This window comes from Centrocercus urophasianus, unplaced genomic scaffold (assembly GCF_019232065.1).
Source record: "Centrocercus urophasianus isolate 14NV4802_14NV808 unplaced genomic scaffold, USGS_Curo_1.0 seq_202, whole genome shotgun sequence".
NCBI lineage: Eukaryota > Metazoa > Chordata > Aves > Galliformes > Phasianidae > Centrocercus > Centrocercus urophasianus.
In genome coordinates, this window is record NW_024884759.1 from 1 (window position 1) to 11838 (window position 11838).

The 11838-nt window shown below is 42.4% G+C and overlaps 1 protein-coding gene and 1 pseudogene across 1 annotated transcript; one reads left to right on the plus strand and one right to left on the minus strand.

The window, feature by feature from the left end:
• Positions 1-4505: 4505 nt before the first annotated feature.
• Positions 4506-6042, minus strand: LOC122162438 (annotated as a pseudogene).
• A 1418-nt stretch (positions 6043-7460) lies between these two features.
• On the plus strand, positions 7461-11412 carry LOC122162439 (endogenous retrovirus group K member 19 Env polyprotein-like). The gene is made up of 3 exons (XM_042822730.1): positions 7461-7587; positions 8783-8896; positions 9264-11412. The coding sequence occupies exons 2-3, from the start codon at positions 8852-8854 to the stop codon at positions 9663-9665; spliced, it is 447 nt and encodes a 148-aa protein (XP_042678664.1). The 5' UTR covers positions 7461-7587; positions 8783-8851; the 3' UTR covers positions 9666-11412.
• Positions 11413-11838: the final 426 nt, after the last annotated feature.

The window sequence follows — 11838 nt, forward strand, 5'->3', positions numbered from 1 at the left end:
CCCTGCCACATCATCTGCCTCCTGGAGCAGCCCAGCCTGGCCAAGGGGTGGATGGGGCCAGGCTGAATGAATGAATGAATGAATGGGGCCTTATAAATATTTCTATAATTAGTCAAAGCACAGTAATTTTTTTTCCCTACAGGTAAAATACTGCTGATTAGCTGCTTACTTTTTAGGAAGTTCTCTTTCCTTAGTATTTACATGAGTCTTTTTCTGACCTGCTGTAAGCCCGTTAGTCCAAACCAGCTTTTTTCTTTTTTTCTTTTTTCCCCAAGACTATTTTTATCGTTTTCAAGGATCAAATAACATCTATAGCAATTAGTTTTCCATAGATCGTTTCTTCTATATTTCATAATTATGTGTTCCCTTACTTTCTGGCTCTGATCTTTGCTTCTACAATGCAAAGGGATTCCAGCCGCCACATTCATACAGGCAAGACATTTTAGTATGAGTTAGATACTCAGGCATACACAACCTGTAACCCACATGCTACGTGTATCCCAACTCAACTTGCACCCCCTACAGCTGTATCTATCATGGCAGCAGCAGCTCTACTCTGATGAGTGGCCAGGCCTAGCCCGGAGTCACAGCAAGGTTTGCAGAGCAGCAATGAAAAATAAAGCAACAGAAATGAGAAAAGGCTGTCACCTTAAGAAAATATTTTAAACTAAATCACATGGCGAAAGAATGTAATGACAGTGCTTTCTAATGGGATATAAGCGCCATAGCAGGTAACCATACAAGACCATATGACCATACCTAACCGGTAACCATACATAACCTACAAGAACCATAGCAGCAGGTAATGAAGAAAAATTAGCTCACCCCTTCCAGAAACTAGTAACAACTCAAAAGAAGAGCAAACTCAGAGAGATACCGCTCCCTCTGCTGCTAACACTTAAATAAAAGCACCTTTTCCAATCATTGCTTGCACCTCAGCTCCCTGGGATAGCCTTGACCTCTCAACTAATGTTCAATCATTGGTTCAGGCTGTGAAGGGATGGAGTGCAGCAGAGTTGCTAGGTCACAGCCTGAACCAAAGATTGAGTAGGTCAGGGGTAAACTCCTGCTGTTTTGGAAACATGAAGTACAACGTGTATCGTGATGCAGGTACAGTACCTATCAATGATGTGATTGACAGGTGATTGTTGCAAGGTGATTGTTGACAGTCTTCTTCTGGTTGTGTTGGAACAGTACTTGATGTTGCTTCTGGAGGCTTATCTTCTTCAGTTCAGGTTTGGGTTCACTGGTTCCCAGAACTTCAGCACTCCACCACCTGGTGTCATGACATACCCTCATAGACACTGAAGCACGCTGAAGTGTTGATGCTCCTACCAGTGGTCCTGTGGACTTCACAGCCTCAAGGGGAGTAGTACAGATGTTTAAAAGGTATGAGGAGTGGTGGGTCTGCCTTCAGTGGTAGGATACAGGCTGTGTTTTTGCCTTGAGTCAAACACCTCCACTTGTGCTGGGGCATGTCCTGGCCTTTGGTACAACATCCTTTGTCCTGATATCTGGGGCAGGATCACTATATCAGGTACTGCAGGGGGGTGGGGGTTCTAATGTGCCTTGTGGACATGTTTAATGTTCTCTTTGTGATGAAAATTGGAGTGCCAGCTACTATGTTTACTGGCTGTGTAGTGATAACCATAGGGTTTACATCTAACAAATTGTCTCGCTCCAATTTATAGGAGGGAGAGGAGGTTCTTTTATTATCTATATACCCGGCGTGAGATTAAGAAGCAACGGTTCAAATGTTGGTCCGACCAGTTTATTACAAATCTTAATTCAGGAAATGGGGAAGGGGAGGACGGACACTATTATGAATTAGGGTAATGGGGATGGGAAGGAGGGCAATAGAAAAGATAGGAAAGAAGAGGTAAGGAGTCTTTATAGGCAGCAAGAGGGACATAGTCACCACCATGGATCCAGCGTGGTTCGTAGTTCAGTCTTTGATCTTCAGTAGCGGTGGGTCGTCAGGCGGAGTTGTTCTGTTGACAACGACGACGAAGCACGACGAGAGACGACCATGGTGATGATGCCCCCTTTTCAATAGTTTCATAGTGGTCGAGTCAGCTGTCTTTGGAGTGACAGCTCAAATCCAAAGTGGTCGAGTCAGCTCTCCTTTGAGTGGCAGCTTCTGGCTCTGGGATCTCAGCAGACACTCCTTTGTTCCCATCTTCTGGGCCTTGCCAGCAGATAAGAGCAGGGATGCCCATCTGCATCCTGTTTCTCACAGAACACGATGGTATCATCCCCCAATTTTCCCACACCTAGCTGGAGCTGTTTTGTCACAGGCCAGATCTTCCGCCAGTAAACACTCCTGAGCATTCTCATTCGCTCTTCTACAGAGCAAGCAGCTCTGGGGGAAGGGGCTTTCAAATGTTCCCTAAGCGATATCCATTGTCACACGGTTAGCACCCATTAGTTGCCTCCTCAACAAATCATTCAGAGTCTTATCACAAGAAATACCTCAGGAAGCAAGCTTTGAGCCAAAAAAAACTGAGAAGGATTCTCACACCACCCCGTGGCTCAAAGATTGCTTGAAATAAAGCATAAGTGACCCTCCATGGTGGTGAGGAAAAGAAAAGGGAGAAAATAAAAAGACAGCAAAGAAGCAGGAGGTAAGGAGGAGAGAGGAGAAGGGGAAGATAATCGTTACACAGTTACTACAAAAGATTTCTTGGGCTTGGTTACAAATGTTGCCCTGATCTGTTGGACTTGTCCATCATCAGTTGAAGTAGTTACAAAGTACATGGAAGATACAACACGTTGTATAAGTTGAATAAAACATGGAATCGTACACGGTACAAACATAAGAGTTGCAACAACACACAATAGATAAAACAGGATACGTTTGACCCATGGGCCACCTGGAAGCCAGGAAAAGAAATCAACGTCTAGGCCCTTCTAGGTTTGGACAGGAACATGGGCTATTTTCCATATACCCTGGGCAATTTGTTTAACAACTTTACCATTATCATCAATCTTTAGACAACAATTAGAATCATTCAATTTGCCACAGACACCACTCGGTGATATCTCAGGAGTGGTGACATGATGAATGTTGTTACATGTTGATGTTACATGATGAATTAAAGGTAGAAAGTGAAAAGAGACAACCATACATTTAGCAATGACCACACATTTAACAATAACCAATATTAATAATAAATAGGTAAAACAAACTTAGGTATTTGTGTCAGCTGCTTTCCCCACCCAGGAACTCCCAGTGTAGGCCAGGATCCAGATGGGAATTCTTCAGTAGAGGTTGTGGTGTTTATGAATAGCCAGACAATATTACACTACAGTTAATTCACTAAAAGTGTATCTAGTCTAATTTGACAATATGTGGACCTGCCATGTAATGTTTTCTAAGATGATTTAGTGTCTCAAGAACTTTACACTTGAGAATTTCCAAAGCAATTCAAATGCTGAGAGATATAAATATTAGTTTGGCAAGTTCAAGTATTGTTACAGTCCACAGAACATTTCACAGGACAGTGTGTGCAGGATACCCCCACAGTATAAACCACCAAAGAGGGGTAATCCCAGAAACATACACATCTCTTATTAAAACTTAGACACTTTCCAACAACCATGTTTTGGACGGAACTCCTAGACTGATGTGACACTGAAAAGCATCAGTGCAAAAGGCTTTCTGATAGATTTCTTTTGTGACCACATCTAATAGATATTAGATGGATCCCTTGATTCATTTCCCAGTTTGTTAGGAATTTGGAAACACTGTGAAGGAGTTACATGCAAATCATAATCAGTTTGGTAAAAAGGGGTGAAAGAAGGGGTCAAAAGAAAAGGTATCACTGTGCAGGGAGTACCAGTAAGCCAGGATGACCTGTAAAAAACCCTGAACCCTGTTGTGAAGTTTAACAGCACCAAGGACTGATACCAATCACCACCCATACCCATAACAACACAAAACATAACACTATTGCAACCAAAAAAACGTAATCAAGAGGTACATTCAGTGTTCTAGCATGATCAAATCAGTATTTCTGTCACAAAACACAAATAGTTAAAATCAGCTATTAGCCTTTTTGTGTTCTGTCAAGGTCCCACGGGGATCTTCTGTGAAATAAAACAAGACACCGACTTGCCCTTTTTGGGCTTTGTTAATAGGGTTAAAAAATGAGGGAACAATACAGCAAGTGTTGATTTCATATTCCTTTCTGGGGTGTCTTTAGCCTTCCAAAGATATCTGTTAAGGGATCCTGTTAAGGTTAGGGGAAATTGTCCTCAGGCTAGCTGAGTCAATCGACACAGTCTGGCCAGGGAGGTAAGAGTGTTTCCCTGGCTTATCAGCCACTGGATCGTGACTCACATGGATAACTGGCAAGAGTGGTGAGGCCTATGGCAGAAGGTGTTAAATCGACGATCTTGTTTCCCTTTGTTGTGAGCTTTCTAATGCATCCACCCTTCACCGCCCCCACCCCGCTCACTTAGGAGGGGCGAAGACATCAGTTTTCTAATGGCTTGGATAGCCGTTAAGGTTCCCTGGGAGAGACCGTAGGACCTGGGGTTTTGCTTTCCTCAAGATTTTGGAGCTTTTGTTCTGGCCACCAGTTAACTAATTTCTCTAACCTGACAGTGGGTAATCCATTCATCAAATCTCGTGGAACACCCTTTTGCCAGCCCAGTGTCCAGAGACAATTACGTTTATGATCAATATTTCTCCTACCTGTTTTTACTGACAGTGAGACCCTTCCAGTCCCACTGAGCTTTGAGCTAGGAGGCCTGGGGGCAAGGCTGACTACTGCAAGTCTTACTTCTCTTGGCTCAAATTTGGTGGAGGAAGAAACCACTGGCCCATATTTCCTTCCATAGTTAATTAACTCTTGGGCAACCTCTCCCCACGTCCATGCTTTGTTTCCTGACTGCAGATGGTTGGGGGTTACAGTTCCTTCTAACACTGGCCGGGTTCTCTCTCCCTGAGACATAGCCTCTATTTTTCCTTGCAGTTGGAAGTTCCTATAGGTTTTAACGACTCTGGAAGCCCCCTAATTAGAGCAGTCATTCTCTCAGGATCAACAGGCATCATCGTAGGAGATTCAGGATGTGGCTGCAGCTTTCTATCATACATCATTTGGAGACAAGCAGCCTTTTGAACACTCTCTACTAACTGATCAACTGTTCCAGTAATGGCAAGAGGGTCTCCCCGTTCTAAAGGATTGAGACCACCTGCCCAATAGGCAGCTCTTAGCATTAAGGACCAGGGAGCACGATTGTTACCAGTAGTTAAAAATACTCCTGGTCCCCAATAACCTTCTGCTTCCTTTTCTGTTAACCGAATCTGGTCGCCACCAGTGAGACTCACCCTCCATACATATTCTGTTTCTGATTCCTCTGGAGAGCGGCTGAAATCTTTCTTCAATTTCGCCAGTTCAGTGGCTGAGAAGGGAATTTCTTTAACATTCATTTGAGGATCTAGATCCTCACTGTTATCGAATATGTATTCAGTTTTTATCAAAGGATGCAATGGGGCTATTGGAGTTTCTAATTTATCTAGCCTTTCCTTCATTCCTGGTAGTTCCACGTGAGGAAAAGTTTTTTCTCGAGGACAACTATGGTATGGCTGGCATGCTTACACGTTAGCTGTTCCTTAAAAGCCATTTGCAACAAAGCCGAATTACGTTTCTAATTCTTTCTCGAGATTAACTATTTGATTCTGCAGAGTTGTCACCGATTCTTGTGTTACTTTAACCGATTCCTACAGTGCTTGTATAGTTCGGGTTTCTGCCGAATGCTTTTCATCTCGGAACTCCACGGCTGCTTTTAAAGTGGCCCCGAGTACGGCACAAATAAAGGACTTCCCTTTTCCAGCTCGTGTACAAGCCTCATTCTGTAAGACACTAATGCGATCCGAAACACTTTGCAAGTTATACCAGTTCTGTCGTGCCCAGTCCACCCCTGACAAAGAGGGACGAGCACCATGCTTTTCTAAAAGGTCAAATAACACATCTTCACTTTTCATACTGGCATTACTGTTACTCATTTCTTAATACAATGAAAGATCTACACTAAGGGAGGAGGAGGTACACGTATTCAAAAGCTCAGTTACTCCTTTCCGCTCCTCCCAAGGAGATAGACCACAACTAAACAAATGCAAATGCTCCAATAACGACTCCCTTTTGTTGACGGGAGCACAAAAAATGTGAAGCTAAAGCAACACTTTCTAGGTTTCAATAGAGTAAATAAACTTTCTTGGAGAGGCACACACGTTTAAGTAACAAAATATCACGTCCTCACTTCCCCAAGAGGCGCGTGTACGCAGACACACACACACACACACACACACACACACACACAAAAAAAGGTTCAAGTTTCGCACTTCAGTTACCAAATAACCATAGAGGTCTTCCCGAGGAGGCACACACGTATTAAACAAAATGCAAGTATTCAAAATACGTCCCCGAGAGGTACACACATAAAAGGTAAAGTTTCAGAATATGGAGCGGTCTTCCTGGAGAAGGACTCACGTCTAAATTTTCAAAATTATTGCTCCTTGCAACTCCAGGAGGTGCACACAGAAAAAATTGCATGACTGGACCACTCGACCACTCTGAAACTATTGAAAAGGGGCCATCATCAACATGGTCGTCTCTCGTCGTGCTTCGTCAACAGAACAGAGTTCTATTGAAGCAGACCTCATACATACACATTGAATCAGCTGTACAATTTTCTCTTCATGTTTCCAGAACAGCAGGAGTTTACCCCTGACCTACTCAATCTTTGGTTCAGGCTGTGACCTAGCAACTCTGCTGCACTCCATCCCTTCACAGCCTGAACCAATGATTGAACATTAGTTGAGAGGTCAAGGCTATCCCAGGGAGCTGAGGTGCAAGCAATGATTGGAAAAGGTGCTTTTATTTAAGTGTTAGCAGCAGAGGGAGCAGTATCTCTCTGAGTTTGCTCTTCTTTTGAGTTGTTACTAGTTTCTGGAAAGGGTGAGTGAGGAAGACTGTTAAGCAAAACAGACCTGGCTGGCCTGAAAGGGTCAAACAGGGAACACGCAGCCCCTCCTGAAAGGGAAGGACTGCCATGTGAAACATGCGGCCCCTGCTGAAAGGGAAGGACTGCCATGTGAAACATGCGGCCCCTGCTGAAAGGGAAGGACTGCCATGTGAAACATGCGGCCCCTGCTGAAAGGGAAGGACTGCCACGTGAAACATGCGGCCCCTGCTGAAAGGGAAGGACTGCCATGTGAAACTGGCAAGCATAAGCTACAGCTTCTTCGTTCCGTGACCAAGAGCAGAACATGTTCTGTGAAGAGAACACTTCACAGTTCACTTTTGATCACTGTACTGACCACAATCCACAAAGAGCTAATTAAGTAATGATGTATTGCTGTCAGCTGCATGAATGTTGTCTGATTTAAGTGTTGTATACTTCTGTAGCTAAAAGAATATAAAAACCCTGTAACAACAATAAACTTTGCTTCTTGCGCCACCAGAGCCTAAGCCCGTCTGTCCCAGGCGTCTTGAGCTGGTCTCCGTCATTTGGTGCCGAATCCCGGGAATCTCGGACTCCAATGACAAAGGCGTCGCTTCCTCCCACGAGCCGCGGTTGGTAAGTTGATTTAGGGAGGTAAGGACTAGGGAATTGGACAGATTGTTAAATAAAATGGGACAAGCTGCAAGTACTGAACGAGGCATTTTTTCTGCAATGCTGAAATCATTATTAGTTGCCCGAGGAGTAAAAGTGACTTGGGTCAGATTAGTCGTTTTTTAGATTTTATAGAGGAAGTATGCCCCTGGTTTCCCAGGGATGGAACTATTAATATTGAAACTTGGAACAAAGTAGGTGAAAGACTCCAGGACTATTATGCTGTGCATGGTCCTGAGAAGGTACCTACTGATACCTTTACGCTTTGGACTCTAATAAAAGAATGTCTCAGAGGAGACACAGGAGATGAGAAGTGGCAGCGGACCACTCGCTCAACAGAAAAGTTATATCCTGCCTTGTCGCGATCAAAATCTCTTGATCACATCCCTTCTTCTATGCCATCAGCACCCCCACCCTCCCCTCCCCAATATGAGCAACCTTTGATTTGTAAATTAGCGAACGACTTGCCGCCTTGTAAACCTCCTGGCACTAACATAACAAAAGATATTTTACCCCCTGATGATTGGGGAGAATTAGAAAAAGAGGCTGCTGAATATCACCATAAGGACTTAGCGGCTGTATTCCCAGCGTTACAGGTTGCTAATGCCGCTGTGCAGACACAACAGATAGTCGATCAGGCTCGATCACATCCCCTTGCTGTTATGCCTGCCTTTCGAGCAGGGCGAATGCCTCCCCCGCCTGGAGTAGGCGCTTTGCTTATGCAACAATCTCCTATGCAATTGGCTTTGAAAGAAGCTAGGAAAGCTGGGGAAACAGTAGATGAATTTTCTGGGCAACTTTTTCCGTCTCAAGTTTTCCCTGTCATACAGCGTCAACTTGCAAACGGTGGCATTCTGAATGATTCTGAGCCTATTCCTTTTAAACAACTGAAAGAGCTTAAAGCTGCTAATATTCTTCCCCCTTCTGACTGGAAAAGCTTGGCAAAGGCTGTGTTAAGTGGAGGTGAATATTTGCTTTGGACTTCCGAATATGCGGAACGGTTCTTCTTGTGCCCCTTTATTACCAGTTCCTCATTTTGGAGTGAACCCCAGAGGATTAATGCCTAATGATTTATGGCAGATGGATATCACACATGTACCTTCTTTTGGAAAATCTTCTTATGTCCATGTAACAATTGACACTTTCTCTCACTTTGCAGGAGCCCTCAGCCTTGTCTGGTGAAAAACTCTCTCATGTATGCAACCATCTTTTGCATTGTTTTAGCGTTATGGGAACACTGAAATCATTAAAAACCGATAACAGGCCAGCTTATGTAAGTAACGGTTTTGCAACCTTTTGTCGACATTTTAAAATTTACCATAAAACTGGAATTCCACATCATCCAGAAGGCCAAGGCATAGTAGAAAAATTTAATCATTTACTGAAAACTCAACTAAAGAAAATAAAAAGGGGGACATGAGGAATTAAAGATACTCCGTCCTCTATGTTATCACATGCATTATTTGTTCTAAATTTTTTTACATTGGATGATGACAGAAAATTGGCTGCGGATAGACATTGGAGTAATAAAACAAGAGATAAACCAATAGCATATTGGAGAAATCCAATGGATGGTAAAACTTATGTTCCTGATCCTGTACTAATTTGGGGCAGAGGGTATGCTTGTATCTTCCCTACAGATGAGCCATCACCACGGTGGATCCCTGAACGACTCATTCGACATGCTGAAAACCAAGATGGGAAAACTGCGGAGGAAGATGCAGAGACTGACACTAACCCAGACGTGGGAAAGAAAGATGCAAGTGAGAATACGACTCGTGGCCCTAATCCTTAGTACCTTTTGGATCCTACATCATGGCTGTAAAGCAGAAACATATTGGGCATTTGTACCCAATCCTCCTGTCATTCATCCAGTAACATGGGATGAACCCGTGGACATTCCGGTTTACAACAATCAAACAATGTTTATGGGGCAGTATTCAGATGGACACATAATAGAGTTCTCTGCACGTTTTAATTATTCTGGAAAGGTTGATGGTATGCCTATATGTTTTCAGATAAATCAAACACAATCCCTGTGAGAGAAAGTGGTAGTGCAAAATGATTGGGATACCAATGTTTCAACAGGAATTCATTGGGCTCTGAATTTTCTCTATATAGATTTAGCTAATGGGACAAGGGGTTCTGGAACGCCTCCCTTAAATTTTCCTTTATGTCAAAGCACAATCACTCCAAAAACAGAATTTGCACCTTTATGGAGAGCATGTCGAGCTAACGAAACGGTGTGCATTGATTCCACTATCTGTGATTGGAATATGATAGGAAATCAAGGGCGACCAATTAATTTGGTCTCAGGAATTTGGACAAAAAACAATCATACGTTCTATTCTAATTTATGGAAAGCAGTCGCAGCCATGGAAAAAATCAAAGCAAAATGATTAAACTTGACTTGGATTCAAATAAATAATAAATGGGCAATGACTGCAGAGAGTTATACAACTGAGTTTTATATGCGAGCTTGTGTTCCAGAACCTTATGCCTTTTTAAGCGGACCACTAAATATTGTGAATAGCATAGTGAGTTGTACCAATTGTGTAATCTCTAATTGTCTTAATAGTAGCAGTAGTTCCTTCTTGTTAGTGAAGCAACCCGATTATGTCTATCTTCCTGTAAATTTGACACATTATTGGTATGCTGATAAGGGAATGGAAATTCTCCAAGAAACTTCTTTGCAATTAATAGAGAGATCTAAGCGAATGGTCGGATTAATAATAGCCGGAATAGCTGCGCTCATTGCTGCCATAGCAGTAACTACAGTTGCTTCTATTTCTTTAACAACTAGTATTCAGACAGCAGCTTATGTTAATGAATTATCAATTAATGTATCTAAAGCATTACAAAATCAAGCTACATGGGATGAAAAGATTGAACTGCGTCTCAATTCCTTAAAAGATACAGTAGACATCCTGGAAAGACAGTTACAAATTATAGCTACTCGTGAATCTCTCTTGTGTCATGCAGAATACCGAGCTATCTGTGTGACTCCTGTTGAATACAATAATACTAAATTCTCTTGGAACAAAATACAAGATCATCTTCAAGGCATATGGAATAATGCGAACACATCATTAGATCTTAGGGAATTGAGACAGCACATTCACGATATGATACAATCACACCATATAGATCTTTCAGTAGCAACTCAAACTACTACATTTATAAGCGCTCTAAAATCTGCATTTCCGTCCTTCAAATCATTTAGAAAAGGAATTTATGGGCTGATAGTCATTGCCATAATAATAATCATAGGAATTCTTGCTTGTCCATGCTTGATGAAAATAATAACAAATAGATTCCAAAATTTGCGTATAAATCTTAAAAAATTGGAGATGGAAAACACAAAAAATAAACCACCACCACCTCTGGTCTAATAAAATAAAAAAGGGTGGAATGAGGAAGACTGTTAAGCAAAACAGACCTGGCTGGCCTGAAAGGGTCAAACAGGGAACACGCAGCCCCTCCTGAAAGGGAAGGACTGCCATGTGAAACATGCGGCCCCTGCTGAAAGGGAAGGACTGCCATGTGAAACTGGCAAGCATAAGCTACAGCTTCTTCGTTCCGTGACCAAGAGCAGAACATGTTCTGTGAAGACAACACTTCACAGTTCACTTTTGATCACTGTACTGACCACAATCCACAAAGAGCTAATTAAGTAATGATGTATTGCTGTCAGCTGCATGAATGTTGTCTGATTTAAGTGTTGTATACTTCTGTAGCTAAAAGAATATAAAAACCCTGTAACAACAATAAACTTTGCTTCTTGCGCCACAAGAGCCTAAGCCCGTCTGTCCCAGGCATCTTGAGCTGGTCTCTGTCAGGTGAGCTAATTTTTCTTCATTACCTGCTGCTATGGTTCTTGTAGGTTATGTATGGTTACCTGTTAGGTATGGTCATATGGTCCTGTATGGTTACCTGCTATGGCGCTTATATCCCATTAGAAAGCACTGTCATTACATTCTTTTGCCATGTGACTTAGTCTCAGGTACTTTTTTCTGTCTGCCTTCCTTTTCCAAGACTCACAAACTGCATTTCAGGTATTGCTGTCAAGAGTGTCAAAAGTTATGCTTTTAAGAAAAGAGTTATCTGCTCATGGGTAAGGTATTCTGCCATGTATTCATTATAAAAAGAAGTTAAAAAAAATAATAAAAAAAAAAAGGATGCTTCAGATAAGAAGCATTAAGAATGACTTTACAG